This window comes from Grampus griseus (genome assembly GCF_964374135.1).
Source record: "Grampus griseus genome assembly, chromosome: 16".
In the NCBI taxonomy this organism is placed as follows: domain Eukaryota; kingdom Metazoa; phylum Chordata; class Mammalia; order Artiodactyla; family Delphinidae; genus Grampus; species Grampus griseus.
The window spans coordinates 10,189,763-10,213,105 of NC_139010.1; the positions used below are offsets into that span (position 1 = coordinate 10,189,763).

Consider the following 23,343-nt stretch of genomic DNA (forward strand, 5'->3'; position numbering starts at 1 on the left):
ACAGATTCTAGAGCAAACTCCTTGAGTTAAATTCTTGGTAATCTTAGGAAAGCTGCTTAATGTTTCTGTACCTCAGTTTTCTCGTCTATAAAGTGGGGGAAAAAATAGTGTCCCCTTCATAGTGTTGTTGTGAGAATCTAATAAGTCCATATAATTAATGTGTATAGAACATTCATGGCACACAGGAAGCACTATAGCTACGCTGTTATCTTATTATCGTGTTTGCTTTGGGAATGCACATGTTTGCTCCAGACCAAATATTTGGTCCAAATATTAAAATCATATTTGGCCCAAGTATTAAAAAACATATTTGGTCCAAATATTAAAAGCAAAACAAACAAACAGCAATAAAATCCCCAGTTACCTCAAGGCTCCAGAGAGTTGACCAAAAGCAGACGTATTCTGGAGAGGAGCCAGACTTGGAAAATGGAATTGGTTCCAATGACTTTTATATTTTTTAAGGCTTTTAGCCTGGAGGCTGACAGAAGTCAGTGCTGTGTGGTAGCGAAAACTCTAAAAGAACATGCACGGTCTCTCTGAAGACAGAAAGTCAAGGAGTGATCCTGGAAAAGAGAAATCCAGAGAGAGGGAGCCCCACATTCTGTGCATACACTCAAGTGTCTGGCTGACGCTTAGCCACGTGTATGGGGGGCAGGTGTGAATTCAGTTACCACTGCTAAGGGCAGCACTGCACTGAGGTTTGCACTGCCACCAAGCATGTTGCAGTTGGTGGTTTGAGTCCCACCAAGTTGATTGCTTGTTAAAGCAAATACAATCCACGTTCTTCAGTGGTATATAGCAGAATCCAGAATCTCAACAATATAAAAGGACAGGATACAATTCACAATTGCTTAAAATATATAGAAACATGCAAATGTGACCCAATCTCAAGAGAGACGACTACCAAGAACAACCTGGATATGATCTCACCAGACAAGGATTTAAAGCAGCCATTATGGCTGTGTTCAATGAAATCAAGGAAAATATGTCTACTGTGAACAAAAAGATTAAAAAAACTCAATGTATAAAAATTATTCAAAGAAACAAAATGGAATTTCTAAGACCTGAAAACTACAGTATCTGAAAAGTTCACATAGCTAGTAAGTGGTAGAACTAGGGTACGAATTTATCTCCATTGGGCTCTGAAGTCTATGCTTTTAAGCTCTTTACTGTGGAGTATCCATGTAATAAGAGGAGAGCAGTGGGAGGGCCTAAGGGGATGTCACTAATAAAGCAGTGGGAAGAAGAGGAGGACTCCATGGGAGGCTGTGGGAAGATGCAATCTGGGAGATAAGAGGAAAACTAGCAGAAAATAGTTACAGAAGCCATGTGTATTAGTTTCTATTCTATGGCTGCTCTAATAAATTACTCCAAGCCTGATGGCTTAAAACACCATGAACTTATTATCTTAAAGTTCTTGAGGTAAGAATTCTAAAACTTGGGCTTCCCTGGTGGCGCAGTGGTTGAGAGTCCGCCTGCCGATGCAGGGGACACGGGTTCGTGCCTCCGTCCGGGAGGATCCCGCATGCTGCAGAGCGGCTGGACCCGTGAGCCATGGCCGCTGAGCCTGCGCATCCGGAGCCTGTGCTCCGCAACGGGAGAGGTCACAGCAGTGAGAGACCCGCGTACTGCAAAAAAAAAAAAAAAAAAAAGAATTCTAAAACTTAGTCTCAATGTGCTAAAATCAGGGTTTTGGCAGGACTGCATTAATTATGGTGGCTCTAGGGAGGAATCTATTTCCTTGCCTTTTCTGGCTTATATTTTTGGCTGGTGGCCCATGTTCCATCTTCAAAGCCAGCAACATTCTATCATGTTACATATTCACAGGCTCTGTGGAATAGGATGTGGATGGTTTTGGGGTGCCACTATTTGGCCTACTACGTCATGGAAGTATAGAGTTTCAATCAGATGTTGTTGACAACATCAGATGAAAATCAGAGAAATCTAGTTGAATAAGGACTGAAAAGTGTACTTTGGTTTGACAGGAGCCTGGTTTTTCTGCAAACCAATCAATATTATTTTCAATCTATCTTATATATACATACTAATCCAGAGATTCACACATATTTTACCTTGAAAAGACTTTATTCTCTAAGGAGTTTTCGGTATTTATTCGTTACTCCAAAAGTGGTGCTCAGTATTTCTTTTATACTTATATTTAAATATATTTAATATTCTTTTATATTCTTATTCTTCTGGTATTTTGGTTCATGTTCACTACATCTAAAAGACTTATTTGTTCATGCTTTTGGGCGGATAGGCCAAGGATCGAAAATTAAGAGTGAATGTTGCATCCTCCCTGGTTGAGTTTTATTTTCATACTGATATTTTTCCATTTGCTTTCCCTTCATTAAAGTGAATTGGGGTAGTGTGGAGGAAAAAGGAAGGGTTGGCAAACCTTGCTGTGAAGCATATAATATAGGTTGTATTCTGTACATTATTAAAAATAGGTTTCTCAGATGGCTGGGCGAATGATTCACTGGGGAAAACATTGAAGTTTACTTAAACACTTGATACTGTTCATCCGTTTTCAAATATGTTACTGCTCTACGCAGTCTAAGTCTCCATTGAAATACAGAATCAAACAATTAGGATATAAAATTGTGATTACACTTTTAAATACTCTTGGGGCAGTAGATATCTGCCTCTGAAGAGACCAGGGCCAAAGACTGAATGGGGCTACTTTTTAATAAAGAAAAATAATACCACACTCACAATTTTTGTTTTTGTGTCAGCAGGATTCCTGCCTAGACTATAGTAAGGAATCAATAAATTTTATGTATTGATAATGTTAAAAGTCATTAGTGACACGTAAAGCACAAGCAACAAAATAAAAACAGGTGGGACTACAACAAACTAAACAGCTTCTGCACAGCAATAGAAACAACAAAGTGAAAAGACAACCTGTGGGATGGGAAAAATATTTGCAAACCATATTATGTGATAAGGGGTTAATATCCCAAATATATAAAGAGCTCATGCAACTCAATAGCAAAAACCAAATCATCAGATTAAAAAGGGACTAAAGACCTGAATAGACATTTTTCCAAAGAAGATGTATGAAAGGCCAACAGGTACGTGAAAAGATGCTCAACATCACTAGTCATTAGGGAAATGCAAGTCAAAACCACAGTGAAATATCACCTCATACCTGTAATGGCCATCACCAAAAAGACAAAATATAACAAATACTGGCGAGGTTGTGGAGAAAAGGGAATCCTTGTGCACTGTTGGTGGGATTGTAAACTGTATGGGAAACAGTATGGGGAACAGTATGGGAAACAGTATGCGGATCTTCAAAAATTAAATACAGGACTACCGCATGATCCAGCAATTTCACTTCTGGGAGTATATCCAAAGGAAATGAAAACACTAACTTGAAAAGATATCTGCACCTCCATGTTCATAGCAGAATTGTGATAGCCAAGACACAGAAACTGCCTAAGTGTCCATTGATAGATGAATGGATAAAGAAATTGTGGAATATCTGTATAGTGGAATATTATACAGCCATAAAAAATGAGTAAATCCTGACATTTGTGACAACGTGGATGGACCTTGAGCATATAATGTTAGGTGAAGTAAGAGAAAGACAAAAACCATATGATCTTACTTATTTGTGGAATCTAAAACAACAACAACAACAAAAACAAACTCATAGAAAAAGAGATCAGATTTGTGGTTACCAGAGGTGGAGAGAGGAGGAATTGGAGGAAAGCAGTCAGAAGGTACAGACTTCCAGTTGTAAGATAAATAAGTACTACGGATATAATATACAGTATGATGACTATAGTTAGCACTGCTGTATGATATACAGGAAAGTTGTAAAGAGAGTAGATCCTAAGAGTTCTCATCACAAAGAAAAAATGTTTTCTTTCCCCTTTTTAAAAATTAATTAATTTATTTGTTTTTATTTTTGACTGTGTTGGGTCTTCGTTGCTGTGCGTGAGCTTTCTCTAGTTGTGGCGAGCAGGGGCTACTCTTCGTTGCAGTGCGCGGGCTTCTCATTGTCATGGCTTCTCTTGTTGTGGAGCACGGGCTCTAGGTGCGCAGGCTCAGTAGTTGTGGCTCATGGGCTTAGTTGCTCCGCAGCATGTGGAATCCTCCCGGTCCAGGGCTCGAACCTGTGTCCCCTGCGTTGACAAGCAGATTCTTAACCATTGCGCCACCAGGGAAGCCCTTTTTCCCTTTTTTTGCTTTCTCTTTTTATTTTATCTACATGAGAGGATGGATGCTAACTAAAATTATTGTGGTAATCATTTCACAATATACATACGTAAGTCAAATCATTATGCCGTACACCCTAAACTTACACCATGATATATGTCAATTATATCTCAGTAAAACTGGGAAGAAGTAATTAGGGCCTATCATGCAAGCAATATAAAAATACACTTAAATTCCCCTTGAAGTTTAAATTCCAGAACCGTGTCAATCTTCTATTTTCATAACAGTAATAGAATATAAAATGAAAGTACCTTCCTCATAATCCTTTTTTTCCCCTGAAGATAACGACAGCTAAGATTGGCTTATATCCATCTAGAACATCATGTATAAAAAAATATTTTTCCATAAACAGGATCATATTACAGACTATTGTATCATCTTCTACAATTTAATCATATATGGTTAAAAAATATAAGGACACAGAAAGTCCAAAGGAAGAGAATCCAGGTTTAATTGAGCAGGGCTCCGGCTCAGCTTTTCTATAATTCTCTTGACTCTGTTCTCTCTGTTTGGTTCTTAGGCTAGTTTCCCTCATGATTACAGCAGGGCTGTATCATCATATCATTTGATGATATCCAAATTCAGCGGCATCTCTAGGCCCACAAAGCAGCTGACTTTCTTTGCTTTTGTTCATGAGCGTAAGGAGATTTTCCTAGAAACCTCCTGGTAGACTTCCCCTATGCCCACTGTCACATACTCATTGCCCAGATTATTTACCAGCAAGGGAAAATGTGGCTAACACAACTGGCTCAGAGCATGGGGAGGGAGGGAAGAAAGGCTACCTCTACAAAACTGGATTTTTTGGGGGAGAAAGAGGAGGGTTATATTTGTAAATGAACGTTGGACGATTCCTAACGTTCTTTGCTACGATATATAGCAGACGTGGAGTTGGTACCCTTAAGCCTTATTTGGAAGTATTTATTTAGATTTGAGATCCTCCAGGTTCTTAAGCCAAACTAGATCTAGCAAGTTAAATCCTTACCTAGGAATAGAAATCAAAGTCTATGCTCAGTGGTCTTTGAAGCTGGGAAATGGAAAACCCATGTCTCTTCTCCACCCAACTGATTCATGCAGTATTCATTCCACAAAAGTGTATTGAGTTGCTATTGTGAATTCTGGGCTGGTGATACAGGGATAAATAAGAAGGCATCCTTCCTCTTGAGGAATTTAGTGATCTAATAGTGGAAAGAAAAGGTAGACATATCAATGAATGTGGGTGAAGTGTGCTTTTGATAGTAAACAGTCCAGTGAGAGTACAGAGTACTTTCCTACCACTACCTCCCCTATATGAAGGCACACATCCTATCATAAATGGCTGAGGTCCTCTACAGATAAAAACAGTGGAAAGTTTAATGGATTAGTCTGTTTATATTGTAGGCGAGATTATGTTACTAGCTATTTATGTCGAAACTGAAATCCCCAATTATCTACTAATAACTTAACATTTTAGTTCAAGAGGCTGGGTGCTATTTGCCTTGCTGTTCACGAACATCCCTAGTAAAGCACAAATACTGCTTTTTGGGAATGGGGCTCTGAAGCTAATAAGTTAACACATTTACTGACTGGGTGTGTTCGTTAGCCAGCATCTTGTCTAAAGCCTGTGTACATAATCACATACCTGTCTTTAGTCTGTGAAACTGGTGCAGTGATTTAGAAGGTGAATGGGATTATTATCTCCTAAAGGGCATATAGCTAAAAATATTCACTGAGCAACAACTGTTTATCTACCACTTAGGTGAATGTGGACGTTTGTCTGTGGTTGAGATATGCATCCTCTATTTGTAGACCTTTTTCTGTCTTATTGTCTTTCTCTCTAGAAAGACTACTTCCTACTCTGAAGCTAAGTATACTACATATTGCTATGTATTTGAAAGATGTGGTTTCCAGAGACACCAGCACCAAACTCAATAAGGAGGTCAATTTAATCAACATGTAATTTAATCACCATGCCACCAGCATTATGCACTGTTTTAGATTATGACTCTTGAATGTGTAGATTATTTTATTCTATTAGTATCATTCAATTTGAACATCTTCCTCAGATTTTTTGCTATTTAAAATAAAAAATATTTTTCACTTGTAAATGTTTGATAGCAAATGAGTCAGATAGTGAATTTATGTGCTAGATTGTTCCTGAATTTACCAGTGATTTAAAGATATTCGTAACCTATTGAGCCAAACAGCCTCTAATTTTTATTCTCTTAAAGTAAACTGTATTTTTTTAAAACAGTCTAATTTGACAGAATACATCCTCTTTCACTACTTTTTATCAAATACCAGTTCCCCTTATTTCCTCGACCCCCTCACTAGCACTGTTTCTTACCTTGCCTGAGTTCTCTCCAAAGCATTTCTTTCCTTCTGACATACTATATATTTCTGTTTTTATTTTTATTTTTAAATAAGCTGTCTATCCGCATTAGAGTGTAAATCCCATGAGTGCAAAGTTTTTGATCTGTTGTGTTCACTGGCTTTACCAGTAACACCTAGGACAAAGCATGAGACGAACTAGATACTGAGGAAATACTTGCTGACTTGAGGGATTGCAAAATAGAACATATAAACCAAAAATTAAGGGGCTGAAGAGTGCCCCAAATTCTGTGTCTACTACTATGGTGACAGTTTTGAACCTAAGTAGAACATTGACTGTTCAGTGCAGCTGTTTTTCACCTTTCCCTTCTCTATTGCGAGAGAAAAGAAACATATTCAGAAGGGAAAATGAGAAAATAACCTTTTGGAGTTAGATAACCATGCATCCTTGTTTGTCTGGCATAGTTCAGGTTAACACCTGTCACAGCTTAATTCCTATTATCCCCCTTTCACTGTCCGTAGTGCCCCAGTCTGGGTGAGAAACTAAATGGCCATCCCCAGTCATGGTACCTTGGCGAATCATATAAAAGTTTCAGACGTGTTCCCCAGAAAAAATACAGGTAATTTCTACACGTACAAAATCTTTCATATACTTTGAGATTTGAGGACTTAAAAGGAATCCAAGCCACTCTTTTGACTTGTAGCCATCACTCTCAGAATCTATACTTTTTTGCAACTAATCTCAGAGCTGTGAGAGAAAGACGAAGTCCACTGGGATCTGTATAACTTCGAGACCAGATGGAACATTCTGACAGCGTGAGGTCAGTACTGGAGGTATGACCGGATGTGACTTCTCTGACTTCTGAGATAGTGGTGATGCCATTAGCTCTAAGACCCCAACAGAGCTGTGGTCGAGTTCTTTACTGGAACAAGAAACCTTAGAACTGTCCTTAGACCATTGACAGAGTAGTACAGAGAGCACCACACCCAGGGCACACAGAATGGGCTCCATATTGTAGTGCACTGATTTCCATAGTTCTGGAGACAGTGAGCCTGGTGTGAGATAAAAAGAACCTATTGAAATGGTTACGTGATCTGACATGAGAGAAAAGTGTCCCAATGAGATTAGACAGTGCAGACAGATTGAGAGAGAGAGAGAGAGAGAGAGAGAGAGAGAGAAGTGATAAATCACAGCAGAGACAACAAAAGAAGCAACGTTAGGCCAGCAAAATTTAATACTTCATAAGCTGGAGTTACTTGCATTTGTTCACTCTACAGATGTACCATGAGTAACTTATGTTCCAACCTCTGTGTAGGAGAAATGGTGAGGGAGAGCCTGAGGGGCTAGGGATGTTTCTTCCAGGACAGGACATAAGTGGAATCTGTGCATTATAATATAAACTATAAATTTTGGGGGGAAGTGAAGGATTAAAAATAAGATTCTAGGGGCAAAGGTAAAAACTGAGATTCTCTTTATACACCCATGGCCTGGAGATTTTGTTTTGTTTTCTTTCTAATGGTATTAGTGTGTATAACAGTTATGAGTAGGAAAATGGTTTGTATCATGTATTTGATCATGAGATATAGTCTCTATACTTCCAAAATGGATCTGAGGTGAATGCTACATAGTTATTTCAATTCAGTAAATTTGTAGTCAGTTTCACCATAAGGAGTTTTTGGTTCTTTGGAAAACTATTCAAGAATTGCTTAGGAAGAAATCTGTGCACCAGGGGATTCAGCCAATAATTAGATCGCCCTTATGGTGTTTTCTCAAGGACTGTTTTGATAATGGCTTCTTTCTAGGTTGAACTGTTGAACAACTGTTCCCTGAGCAGACTGTTCCTAATTTAATTGTTGCTAAGTGAACAATCAGTTGTCATGAAGGAACTTAAGCTTTAGTTTTTCTTCATGTCTAGCTTTAGTTAGTTTTTCATTCTGTCCATTCTCTATCCAAATTGGACTCACTCCCTGAATATGCTCTATTTTCCCCAGATACATTACTCATATTCTTAACCACACTAATTTCTCAACTTAGAATTCTGAGCCATTCAAAAGTTTACCCTTTCCTTCTATGCTTATGTCCAAGAAGGTATGCTCCTTGAATTTTTTCATAATCCTCTCTGCCAGAAATAATATTTCTACTCGTGGATCCGTATCACTGGGTTTTTAAGTTTTTCTACATTTCTCTCATTTTATAATAATTATTTGGTATGTATTATATATAATTTATTTACATTAGAATATGTTTTTTTAGAGCAGTTTGAGATTTACAGAAAACTGTCTGAAAAAGTCCCATAACCTTTCCCCTCCCCTACATCCTTTATTATTATAATACCTTGCATTAGTGTGATATATTTGTTATAATTGACATTATCACATTACATCATTATAATTGACATTATCACATTATCACATTATCACTCAGAGCTCATAGTTTACATTAGGACAGATATTGACAAATCATTATCATTCAGATTTCATAGTTTACGTTAGGGTTCACTCTTTGTGCTCTACATTCTAAAAGTTTTGACAAATACATGATGTCATGTATCCACCATTACTGGTATTGTACAGAATAGTTTCACTGCCCTAAAAGTCCCGTGTGCTTCACCTCTTCATGCCTCCCTCCCTTCTAACCACGGATCTTTTTACTGTCTCTCCATAGTTTTGCATTTTCCATAATGGCATATACTTAGAATCATACAGTATGCAGCCTTCTTATTCTGGCTTTTTTCACATAGTGATATGCATTTAAGCTTTCTCTATGCCTTTTCCTAGCTTGATAGCTTGTTTCTTTTTATTACTGAGTAATATTCCATTGCCCAGTTGTACAGCAGTTTGTTTATCCATTTACCTATTGAAGAATATCCTGGTGACTTCTAAGCTTTGGCAATTATGAATAAAGCTGTTATAAACGCACGTGCAGGTTTTCATGTAGACATAAGCTCCCAGCTCCTTTGGGTAAATACCAAGGAAAGAGATTGCTTGGTCGTATGTTAAGAGTATGTTTACTTTTGTAAGAGACTGCCAAACCGACTTTGAAAGTGTCTGTAGCATGTGGCATTCCAAGAATGAATGAGAGTTCCAGTTGCTCCACATCCTCATCAGCATTTGGTGGTGTCAGTTTTTGGATTTTAGCCATTCTCACAGTTGTGTAAATGGTAACTTACTGTTATTTTAATTTGCAATCTCCTGATGACATATGATGTAGACCATCTTTACATATGCTTATTTGCCATAGTGTCTTTTTTTGTGAGGTGTCTATTGAGATCTTTTGCCAAATTTTAAATTGCGTTGTTTATGTTCATATTGTTAAGTTTTTAAAATTGAAGTATAGCTGATTTACAATGTATTAATTTCTGCTGTACAGCAAAGTGATTCAGTTACATACATATATATATATGTATTCTTTATCATATTCTTTTCCATTATGGTTTATCTCAGGATATTGAATATAGTTTCCTGTGCTATACAGTGGCACATTGTTATTTATCCATTCTGTATATAATAGTTTGCATCTGCTCATCCCAAGCTCCCAGGTTATCCCTCCTCCATCCTCCCTCCCCCTTGGCAACCACAAGGCTGTTCTCTATGTCCGTGAGTCTGTTTAGTAGATAAGTTCATTAGTGTCATGTTTTAGGTTCCACACATAAGTGATATCATATGGTATCTGTCTTTCTCTTTCTGACTTGACTTTACTTAGTATGATATTCTCTAGGTCCATCTATGTTGTTGCAAATGGCATTAGGTCATTCTTTTTTGTGGGTGAGTAGTAGTCCGTTGTATATCATATTGTTGAGAGTTAAGAGTTCTTTGTATATTCTGACTACCAGTATTTTATCATATATGTGTTTTACAAAGATTTTCTCCCAGTTGTGGGTTGACTTTTAATTCAGCTAACAGTGTTTTTCACAGAGCAGAAGACTTAATTTTCATGAAGTTCAACTTAACAATTTTCCTTTTATGGATCATGCTTTTGGTGTTGTACCTAAAAAGTCATTGCTAAACCCAAGATCACTCAGATTTTCTCCTATGTTATCTTCTAGGAGTTTTATAGATTTGTGTGTTATATTTAGGTCTGTGATCCATTTTGAACTCATTTTTGTGGCAGGTTTAAGATCTGTCTAGATTCTTTTTTTTTTTTTTTAACATCTTTACTGAAGTATAATCGCTTTACAATGTTTTGTTAGTTTCTGCTCTGTAACAAAGTGAATCAGCTACATGTATACATATATCCCCATATCTCCTCCCTCTTGCCTCTCCCTCCCACCCTCCCTATCCGATCCCTCTAGGTGGTCACAAAGCACCGAGCTGATCTCCCTGTGCTATGCAGCTGCTTCCCACTAGCTATCTATTTTACATTTGGTAGAGTATATATGTCAGTGCTACTGTCTCACTTCGTTCCAGCTTACCCATCCCCCTCCCCGTGTCCTTAAGTGCATTCTGTACATCTGCATCTTTATTCCTGTCCCATCCCTAAGTTCATTAGAACCATTTTTAAAAAATATTTTAGACTCCATATATATGTGTTGGTGTACGATATTTGTTTTTATCTTTCTGACTTCACTCTGTACGACAGACTCTAGGTCCATCCAGCTCACTACAAATAATTCAATTTCATTACTTTTTATGGCCGAGTAATATTCCGTTGTATATATGTGCCGCATCTTCTTTATCCATTCTTCTGTCAACGGACACCTAGGTTGCTTCCATGTCCAGGCTATTGCAAATAGCGCTGCAGTGAACTTTGTGGTACATGACTCTTTTTGAATTATGGTTTTCTCAGGGTATATGCCCAGTAGTGGGATTGCTGGGTCGTATGATAGTTCTTTTTTTAGTTTTTTAAGGAACCTCCATACTGTTCTCCATAGTGGCTGTATCAATTTACATTCCCACTAACAGTGCAAGAAGGTTCCCTTTTCTCCACACCCTCTCCAGCATTTATTGTTTCTAAATTTTTTTGATGATGGCCATTCTGACCGGTAAGTGGTGATATTTCATTGTAGTTCTGATTTGCATTTCTCTAATGCTGTTGAGCATCTTTCATGTGTTTGTTGGCAATTTGTATATCTTCTTTGGAGAAATGTCTGTTTAGGTCTTCTGGCCATTTTTGGATTGGGTTGTTTGTCTTTTTGTTATTGAGCTGCATGAGCTGCTTATAAATTTCGGAGATTAATCCTTGTAAATTTCAGAGATTAAACTAAAATTGAAGTATCATATGATCCAGCAATTCCAGTTCCAGCTATTTATCCAAAGGACATGAAAGCACTAACTTGGAAAGATATATGCCCCCCCCATATTTATCACAGCATTATTTTCAGTAGTCAAGATGTGGAAGCAACCTAAGTGTATATCAGTGGATGCATGGGTAAAAAAATGTGGTATATACATACAATGGAATATTGTACAGCCGTTAAAGGAATAAATCGGGCTTCCCTGGTGGCGCAGTGGTTGAGAGTCCGCCTGCCGATGCAGAGGACATGGGTTTGTGCCCCGGTCCAGGAGGATCCCACATGCCGCGGAGTGGCTAGGCCCGTGATCTGTGGCCACTGAGCCTGTGCATCCGGAACCTGTGCTCCGCAACGGGAGAGGCCACAACAGTAAGAGGCCTGCCTACCTCAAAAATAAATAAATAAAAATAAATAAATAAATAAATAAATCTTACCATTTATGACAACATGGATGGACCTTGAAGGGATTATGCTAGGTGAGACAAGTGAAAGACAAATACTATATAATTTCACTTTTATGTGGAATCTGAAAAACAAACAAACAAACTGAACCTATAGTTACAGAGAACAGATTGGTGGTTGCAGAGGCAGGGTGTAGGAGAGGCAAAACGGGTGAAGGTGGTCAAAAGATACAGTCTTCCAGTTATGAAATTAAGAAGCCCTGGGGATATAATATACAGCATGATTACTGTAGTTAATAACACTGTATTGTATATTTGAAAGTTGCTAAGATAGTAGATCTTAAAAGTTCTCATCACAAAAAAAATTGAAAGTATGTCTGTTATGGATGTTAACTTGACTTAATGTAATGATCATTTCACAGTATATGGAAATATCAAATCATTCATCTAATATAAAGTTATATGTCAATTATATCTGTTTAAAAATATTTTAAAAAATTAAGTGCTGACTATTAAAAAAAGAAGCATTACCACAAAGAAGTACAGGCCCAGATGGCTTCTCTGGTCAATTCCAGCAAACATTTGAGAAAGCAGTAATACCAATCTTAACCTCTTACAGAATCCTTCTAAACTTATTTTATGATGTCAACATAACCATGGTCCTAAACCATTAGAAAGGCCTTGCTAGAAAAAATGTTATACACTAATATTCGTCAAGGTCATAGATGCAGAAATCCTCTACAAAATACTAGCAAACCAAATTTATGGATATATAAAATCAAGCATATTATAACTAAGCATACTATAACTATAGCATATTATAACTAAGGTGGGATTCAACAGTAGTTAATGTATTCATGAAAGTGATTAATGTCTTTCTTCATATTAAAAGACATAAAGGGAAAGATTACATATTTTAATTGATACATTTAAAACATTTAAAAAATAAATCATTTATTGTAAATTTGTAATGTAGGGAACTCTTTAATTGGATAGATGCTCTCTGTAAAATGGAAAACCAGTGAAATATTGAATTATTTTAGTGTGATGTTAAATAAAGGGGTGAAGGTGGGCACTGTTAGAATTAAAAAGTGAATTTAGGGGCTTCCCTGGTGGCGCAGTGGTTGAGAGTCCGCCTGACGATGCAGGGGACACGGGTTCGTGCTCCGGTCCGGGAAGATCCCACATGCCGCGGAGCGGCTGGGCCCATGAGCCATGGCCGCTGAGCCTGCGTGTCTGGAGCCTGTGCTCCGCAACGGGAGAGGCCACAACAGTGAGAGTCCTGTGTACCGCAAAAACAAACAAACAAACAAACAAAAAAACTAAAAAGTGAATTTAGTAAAGTTAGAACTCAGTATAAATTGTCAGTTACATTTCTATATATTAGCAAAAAGCAAACATAAAATTAAAATTTCTAAGTGAGTCTACTTATATTGGTACAATACAACATCATGTACCTAGGAATAATTGTCATGAAAGATATATAAACCTTTCCATAGAAAATCGAAAAGCATTTTGAAGGAAATTAAAGGTGACCTAAAAAAAAGAGGGATATACAGTGTTGGAAGCCTGAATATTATGAAGATGGCAGCTATCTCCAAATTGATCTGTCGATCAATGCAATCTCAATCAAGATGCCAGCAGGTTTTCTTTTTGTGTGCATGAAAATTTATGTCTATTCTGAACATTATGGGAAATAGAGAGGGTCAATATTAACAAATATAATATTGAAGAAAAGAACAAAGTTGGGGCCTTTGGCTACCAGATATCAAAACTTATTTTGATGGAACAGTGGTTAGGATAGTATGTTATTAGCACAGGCGTAGAAAAATAGGCCAAAATAGAAGAGAGTTCATAAATACCTCCACATGTTAGTAACTTGATTTATGACGGAGGTGGCAATGCAGTACAGTGGAGGCAAGAATTATCTTTTTGTAAATGGTGCAAGGTCAGCTGAACAGCTGAATGAGGGGGAAAATGAATCTGAATTCCCTCCCTAGCACCATATATCCAGAAAACCAATACCAAACAGATTGAGGTCTCAGGTAAGAGTTAAGATAATACATTTTCTCAGAAATAATGTAGGAGGATCTTTTCAGGGCAAAAAGCACCAGCAATGAAGGAAAAGATGGAGAAATTGTACCAAAACTAAGAATGTCTGTCATCAGAGTTACCATTAAGAGATGGAAAAGACAGGACACAGACTGGGAGAGAATACTTGAAAAATATAAACAATTCTGGGAAATCAGTAGGAACAAAGATAGACAACCTAATAGTAAAAAATGGGTAAAAGACTTGAACAAATACTTCTTAACAGCAGATATATTCAAAGTATCCAAAGCATACGGAAAAATGCTTCATCACAGTAGGCTTCAGAGAAATGCAGATGAAAACTGTGATGAGGTATTACTACACACCCACCAGAAGATCTAAAATTTAAAAGACTAGAAGTATTGTCAAGATGTGAAGCAAGTGAAACTCCTGATGAGAGTTAAATGTGTACCACTGCTTTAGATATATTTTTCTGAATTTGTATTTATTAAACATGTGGGCCCTCCAAATCATAGCTTTACTTTTAGGAAATTGAAACGACTTCATTATGTTTTGAATCCTGGAACACAGTGTGCAGATTTTTCAAGTTTTCCCCCCTAATCTTAATAATAAACAACATGTATGGTGGAGAATTACTTATAGGGTAGAGTAGATTTTGTTTTTCACTTTTCTCTAATTTATTATTTTAAAAACTTAGCAGGGTAATGGATTGTAGGTATGTATTAAATATTTCAGTTACTTTTCTTATGTTATGCCTTGATATTAAAAACGTTATATTTATGTTGGATGTTTTATTGTTGTGTTGTAATTATCTAGAAATTTATCTATGTGAAAAACCAGACATGCTATTTGAATAACTGAGACTAAATAACATGTTCGATATCATAAGAATCTCTAGGTTCATTTTACATTCTCTTATCTTGATGTTAACACATTGTATTAGGTGGCACTTACCATGAGAAATAGGCTGGTGAATAATTCCAAATTAAATAGAGACTAAAAATCTGAAACAAAAGAGAAAAAAGATGACGTATCTTGTTTTTGGCATACATGGGAGAGCTTAGGAGAGTGGAGATTTCAAGTTAAAGACCCAATTTCAAGATGAAGCTCCATCCTTTATTTCCAAGAACTTTGTTGTTGTTGTTGAGGAAAGTGTGTAACACATTTATATGTCGTTTGTTTCCTCATGTATAAAATGCAGTCAGTAAGATTACATGTAAAGTGTTCAGCTCAAAGCCTGGCACATAGTAACTTCTTACTATATGACCTATAGGTTTAATAATAATAACATTCTTTACCTTAAACAGTAAAATAAGCAACTTGGAAGAAGCAACCAAACTCATTTTTATAGGTATGGAATAGTTCATGTTTTGTGCCCTAATTTATAACTTCTATATTAATTAAATATATTTACAATTATTAAAATATACTAATTAAATGTACATATTAAAACATGAATACAAAAATGGAGATGTCATGTCATATGATATAATTTATAATTAATTACTTTTGTATTATGTTCTTAACTTCTGTCCTCTCTGCTTAGTCAAGTTGCTATTTAAATGACTGTTTTATTTTCCTTAATGGAAATTGTGTTTTTATTTGAAAATAAATTTGCTCATTTGTTGGTCTTAAAATATTTAATGCTGTTTCCTACAGATGGTAAAATATTTATCTTCTCTAAATTAATGGAATCAGTATGTTTTTTAAAAATCCCACATACTTGGATAAAAAATTATTGGAATAAGTACTCATTTGTCTTATGCGTTATGGATTTGGTAACTGTTTAAACTGTAAAATTGGTCAAGTTCATTGTGAGCTTTATATTTCCTTTCCTTGATTAGCTTCATATAAATCATTCTCTTCTTCACTGTTTGTAGGCATTTAATTAAATAATTCTTGATAACATTCATGAGAGATGTGTCATGAAATTGCTCTGCATCGCTTATGCATAATTACAGCTTTATTGTACTTTATCAGTCTTTTAACTCTGTGGACCATTTGTCTTGTCTTCTGTGTTTAGCTGAAAATTCACTCCCAGCACATGCTGTTGCTAAGCCTTTCTTTGGGTATTTGGATACTGAATCTGTTATATTATTGCTAATTCTTGCTGCTTAAAAAAGTTTCACTTTTGTAATATAGATCATTGAAGAGCTTCTGTTACTAATACTAGGAACTATGACTCTTGATTACAATTTCTCTTTCTTCCAGGAAAATCCCACAACACTTTATCTTTGCACTGATGCAAGTATGTGTGTGTGTGTACGTGTGTGTGTGGGTATATTTAACATTTTGATGTGAAAATAATGATGGGATAATAGAATGTCTTTGTTAATCATTGAAAAAGCATGGCATATCCTGATTTCCTGATAAACATGAAAGGGAAATCATTTCACATTTCCTTAAGTTATTTTTCATGGAAGAGAATAAATATAAGAATTTGTCCTTTTAAAGGTAGAAAAGTGAATGATAATTATATTATACTGGACATGACTAAATTGTTTCCCTGTGCCCCAGGATCTAAAGAAATAGATTCATCACTTTAATAGGTTCATGCTTAAAATGAGGACTTGAGCTTTGGGTAACAGCTAAATATCTTGAAAACTTATAGTGAAAACCAGGGCTTTCCATTCATTAAAGTATTCTTTCTTAAATAACAATGTGTTTGTAAATTCAGAGGTTGGGGGTAGGCTTAGAAGAGATTTTTCTGAAGACTAAATAAATTGTTGACGAAGCCAGAATGCTCTGTTGTAAGTAATCTGTTGAATCTATTGAATCTCACTGGGCCTTCAGAACAATCCCACCTGTGTATTTAGGTTGATATTTTTATATCACTTCATAGCATTTAAAAAGTAATCACAATGTATATGCATCTTACGCACATTTCCTTCTTGAAGCTTGTTAATAAGGAGTGGAGATTCTTAGTTATGGCGAAGTAGCATGAGCTTTGGACCTGATTAATGAATTTTCTAAAGAAAAAAGAATTGCAAGTAAACGTAAATGCATGAAGAGTCTGAAGCAGACCTCAAGTTTCACTGATCCCCAATCATATGTGCTAAAGAAGGGAGGTTGATTATGGAAACTTACCTTTGAGAGAGAGTATATCCCTCAGTGTTGAGATTTTTAAATTCTGATTGATTTGCTAGGAATCTTAGGGCCTTGTAGAGGCAGTCGTTGACATATGGCTTTTTATTCTGTTTTACGCTTTGGATATAATTATATTCACTTAATTTTTAAAGAGTCGTATGAGACTAACATGCATTCATTAATAACTACATTTTAAACAATACTTGGATTCTGATGCAGTTTCAGAATTATTTGACAAAGCATGCCTTTTGTTATACTGTGAACATTTATATAATGCTAGAAAGATTGGGCTAAGAGAAATTTTACTTCTATTTCATCAGAGATTTATTCTTAGATGCTGTATTTCTAAACTGATCTTTTTTGTTAAATACATTTTTATAGTTAGAGGAGAATAGTGGTTCCTAAATCAAAGGCCTGTAGGTTTGAGAATTAGGTAAATGTTCACGTTTGCTTTTGAATATACTAGATTATTGTTATTTCATGTACCCGGTACATATTCAGCCTAATGCCTTTTGAAGTTCTGATTACTAAATTAATTGAAAACGTTTGTTTGTTTGAGGAGATTAAATGTTATTAATTAAAAGTTTGGATACCGTTTCGGATCCTTCAGAATTGGAAGTAGGTTTTGGTGCAGGGACCACATTTCAGTTTATTTAAATGACAGTAATTAAAACCTTGCTAGCTACTTATTTGTGTGCCTGTTACTATTTTGACTTTTTCTTTCCACAGAAAGTTGATGTGAAAAAATGGGTATGTGTTTCCACATATTTACAAAGAGATCGTGATATAAATGGGTGCATGTTTGCTGTTGCCTCTAATCTTTTTGTTTTGCTTCCTAGTGTGGCTGGTACTATGAGTATTCAAAATAACTGCTCTGTTGTAGTCAACACGTATTTTACCAGTCTCCAGTTAGAACCTTTAGAAGTTTCTAGTTTTCTTCTTCTGAAATGGAATCTATTAAAATATTCTCTATCCCTGGAACATTATAGTCTCTGTGTAATCGGCTTTATCGTTATGATAGGCTTCTGGTCCATGAGAAGGCTTTTATTATTAATATTGTGTATCTTTTACTGAAAAATCTCGACTGTTTAATCTTAGAATCCTACTGCTTAGCTCTCGTATTTTCCCATGTGCTATAGAAAAAGACTTTATACATATTCATACAATCTTAAAAAGTGAAGGTGAATGAGAAAATATCACGAAGAAAGTTAACCGCTGCAGGATTCTGGAGGCTAATTTGGAGACCAACAGTGTGACAAAGTGATATGGCCAAAGTATGTTACTATTCTTGGTCTCAGTTTCTTCAACTATTGAGAGGGGGGGGGGAGGGAGGGAGGGAGGGGGACAGAGGGAAAGGCAAAGATCCTTCCAATTCTGAACTCCTTTTAATGCTGAATGGAAATTAGAGTTTCACCAACATTGGTATTCCTGATCCACTTTGTGTGCAAAACAGTGAGGCCCTTCATGTTGTGTTGTTTTGTTCGTATTTGCCCTGTGACTTACTACGGTGAATCAGCTAATACTGGCTTACATGATGACTTCATTTTACTTTCATTATATTCTCTCATTCTGGGATGCAGTTACCCTGAGGCAACATCTTGAGACTTTTGCTGTCTTTTCAGTAGCCTTTCACTTGTGTTTCCCAAACAACTGCCCTGTTTCCTAAACTTCTTTCAGCCCTTTATACTTAAAGAAAGTTTTGTTTATTAAATTTACCATTTCCATTATGATGACACCCATGTATGGATTTTTTTTTTTTTTAAAGAAGATGTTGGGGGTAAGAGTTTATTAATTAATTTAATTTTGCTGTGTTGGGTCTTCGTTTCTGTGCAAGGGCTTTCTCTAGTTGTGGCAAGCAGGGACCGCTCTTCATCGCGGCGCGCGGGCCTGTCACTGTCACGGCCTCTCTTGTTGCGGAGCACAGGCTCCGGACGCGCAGGCTCAGTAGTTGTGGCTCACGGGCCTAGTTGCTCCATGGCATGTGGGATCCTCCCGGACCGGGGCCCAAACCCGTGTCCCCTGCATTGGCAGGCGGACTCTCAACCACTGCGGCACCAGGGAAGCCCCCCATGTATGGATTTTTGAGAACTACTACTTCTGTGTTATAACTCTGGAAATAATTTTAATTCATCATCTGTTTCTTCATAACTAAGCTATTAATTTTGTTCAGCTCTTTCTTTTTGAAATTTCCTCTCTTCTCTGCCTCTAGTTAAAATTCTGATCCGAATTCTTGTCTTGGGGATGGAAACCTGTTTATAAGAACATGTGTTTCACCTTTTTGTGCTCCTTCCCCAAGATTAGCCATCCTCAAAGAAGTCCCTGCCTCATCTTTTTATCCCTTCACTTCCGTTCCAGTATCCCTGTGCTGTATCCAAATCAGTAGTTCTTGAGCCAGTCACTCAAGCCACTTAAATTCCTTTGGAAATAGAATATTTAAATGAATGAACCCCCTTTCTCCCACTGTCTAGAAGTATCCCCATTCTTTCCTCTGCATTTGGTTGCTTTTTTGAAGTGCCTTGCTATGTGGATTTTCTCCCTCTCATTTTCATAGGGATTTCTCATCTCAAAATTTATTCTTAGTAGGTTTATTTGCAAACCTTTACCTTAGAGATTGCTTTCTAGTTCTGAGAAAGTATTGGCAGTAACATTGAGCTGACAGTCATGCCGTTTAGCTCTGTGACTCACTTCATAACCTATGTCAGCTATTTGTGGGCATTCGTCTCGTCTCCTTGTTTATAGGATTAGAATCTGGGCTAGCCCTTTCTGGTTCTAAAATATTACTGTTATGTTAATGATAAGACGTATCAATGCTGAAATATACCTTCATTGAGATATCATATAATGAAAATATCCAGCTGGATTTGCTCTGGGTAACTGATAATCACTATATGTATAGGTCTCAGTAAATTTTAGATTTGAGCTGTTTCTTTCTTTGAAGACCCATATACGTCAAATCTTACGCGCTTGCCATAGGGAGCTTGAACGTCTACTGTCACAGGTAGAATTTGTTACCTTTTTCTGTTACTTGAAGGATAACAGAAAACAGTTGAATCCCCTGCCTACCTACCTGCTCTGGGGGCTCATTCTCCTGTGTGCCCTGGGTTAAGTTAGGACGGGTTCTATGTTTTCTCATAGACAATGAGACACCCCCCCAGCCATTTCAAGTCACATAAGTCTCACTTCAGTAATTAAAATGCCCAGTCCTGTGTAGTGGAACACTCTTGATGTTAATTCTAGTTACAGCTCAGGCCTCTCCCGGCAGGAGCCTGGAGGGGGCGGGGAGTAGGGAGGAATCTGCATCTCACTTCCCTCTGCCAGTTCCCACACACGCCTGCGCATTGCCTGCGGCTTCTGACCCTCTCAGGGTGTCCTGGCAAGGAGAAGAGGAAAGTTGGCAGGCAGGTCTTCTTTGATGAGCCTGTCATTCATGGGGCTGGTCAGGTGTTTTCAGCTGACTTTCTCTCTGGGTAGTTGGGCGGTGACCAGTGGAGATGCTGTCACCGGAAACCTCTGAGCTGGGGTTCTCTTGCTGCCTCCATGTGCCCCATCCTCTAGCTGATCAGTGGTGATGACCTCCTCATCCCTGGTCTCTTGGTGGCATTGAAGACAGTTCCAGGCTGGCTCCGTCTAGTGTGGCCCCCATTTGCTCTTGGCAGTGCGGTCACTGGCCAGTTGTAACGTGACTCTGCTGGGACACAGGTGTCCCTGAAGCCACCCTCTCTAGGCTTGAGTTGAGGGCAAGCTCTGGGGAAACAGGACTCCAAGCCAACCAACACCTCTCTCTAAGAAACCATCTCTTTGCTCTCCAGCCTCTCCAGATAGACTGGAGCTGGGGGCCAGCTTAGGGCAGCAGTTGGATTTTCAGCCACCTGCTTTGGTGTCCCTGTTTGGGTGGTATCCCAGTGTGGTTTGGAATATGAGAGTATTTGCCACTACTTTGTTCTGAAACAGGTGTCCTATTTTAAGACCCCGTTATATTTGCTTGTCTACAGAACATAGGTGACAACCCCAGATTGAGACTTTTAGAAGCCTTATAAAACTTAAATATATTGAAAATTAGACTTGCTTCTTTATAAATTTTCTCATAACATCATTCTGGAAACTTCATCACACGTCAGTCAACCTCTCTCTCTCTCCCCCCTCCTCCTCCCTTCCTTCCACCTTCTAGCTGTTTTCCCGCGTCTCTTTGAGCACCTTTGGGCATTTGTGTATAATCAAGAGCTCATTGAGTAATCAGATGCTGCCCTTCATACTTCAAGAGGGAATAACATTTGTGAGTTCTGCATTAAAACGTGATGAATTGTTATTTCCATCTACTCCACCCTCAGCCCTCTAGCCCCCTAACCTCTAGCATTGGTTTCTAACATGGAGGCCTGGGATCGCAGTCATGGATGGAGCTGGGGACAATAAAGGGATGGAAAACATTGTCATATTGTTGTATGTGAAGCATTGTCTGTAGACCAAATGATGTCTCATACATATTAAAAAATATGTTGATGCTGTTGGAATTATTAAAATACAAAATCCTTTCAAATGTTTCTGAGAGTAGTTTTAATAATGCATTTTTTTGTGCAGCTACTATGATGTGAGGGTCTATGAAGTGCTCTCATGTTATCAAGATTCAATCATGTTTGAAATGGTTTTGAAAAAAATATACGGAATCTTCTATATCCTGATAAAGACAATTGTTTCTAGGTAGGTGGTGCTCTGAGCGTAGGGCAGGCTTTATAGGTCCTCAGGTCATTATGATCCACATACTCTCCGTAGAGATCAGTTTGTTGGGTTTTGATTGAGAGAAAGGTGGGAAAGGAAGAAGCCCTCGGGCTTCCCTGGTGGCGCAGTGGTTGAGAGTCCGCCTGTCGATGCAGGGGACACGGGTTCGTGCCCCGGTCCGGGAAGATCCCACGTGCCGCGGAGTGGCTGGGCCCGTGAGCCATGGCCGCTGAGCCTGCGCGTCCGGAGCCTGTGCTCCGCAATGGCAGAGGCCACAGCAGTGAGAGGCCCACATACTGCCAAAAAAAAAAAAAAAAAAAAAGCCCTCAATAGCTTTTCTACTTCATATTTTAGACATTCATGCAGCTCAGTGATTTATAAATGTGTCACAGAGATAAAAGATGAGAATTTATAGTAGCTTATCAGAATTATGTTCCTTTATTCTTCTAAAGAAGAACTGGATAATTATATATACATATATATGTCAGACCCTTACACATGAGAGAAAAGACAGTCCATTTAGACACTGTCTATAAAGAGTTGTTGATAGGTTGAAACAGACAGCAGTTGCTCCCAATCTGCTCCCAAATTATACTGAATTCTTATTAAAAAATACCAGCATACACATATCACTAGCTGCCAGTGATGGTCATTAATATGAGTAATGCAAGAGCATTGCCACGGGCTGTATCATAATATGTATAATTGCTTTTTCATGGGCTAAAAGCAGAACCCTCTTTTAGACGCTTTCTGGGCCCACCATCAACATGTCTGTCAATCAGTGCAGTCTTGAGGATTTTCAGTGGGGAAGTCTTAGAAAGTTAAGCATTTACATAGGATATCTTCATCATAAGAGAAATTGTTGAGATTTTTCACAAAGATACACCCACATATGCTATTAGATAGTATATATTGATATATGTTTGGAACTTGGAATTGTTAATCTTAAATTTCTTTTGCCCTCTAAAATTCTGGGGGAGCATGGTTAATTATAAAAAAGCCACCAACAAACCCAAGTCTTTAGTGGTGAAATATTTTTTCCTTTTCTCAACATAATGAAATTTACCACATGTATCCTCATTCACAGAGGAGAGAAGACCAGCTGGAGGATTATGGAGAATCCTAGCATCTTGATACAAGGAGAAAAAAGATGACAGAAGAGGCTTAAGTCTGATGGATATTTGGTGTGCAGAGTAGGACATTTCGCTGCCTCAGTGGAAACTTCATGTTAGGACTCCAGAGGCAAAATTTTGCCCTAGTCTCTCAGATTGTCCTATTTGATAAATTTTTTTTTTTTTTTTTTTGCGGTACGCGGACCTCTCACT

General features: G+C 37.6%; 1 protein-coding gene across 2 annotated transcripts in view; it reads left to right on the forward strand.

Annotated features, from left to right (window-relative positions):
* Positions 1 to 23,343, forward strand: part of RYR2 (ryanodine receptor 2) — a gene marked incomplete at its 5' end in the record, with an annotated part of 721,806 nt that overhangs the window by 263,095 nt on the left and 435,368 nt on the right. For both annotated transcript variants that reach the window (XM_082674159.1, XM_082674158.1), the window contains one exon: positions 18,039 to 18,055. In XM_082674159.1, coding sequence (XP_082530285.1) covers positions 18,039 to 18,055 — 17 coding nt within the window. The remainder of the gene's footprint in view (positions 1 to 18,038; positions 18,056 to 23,343) is intronic.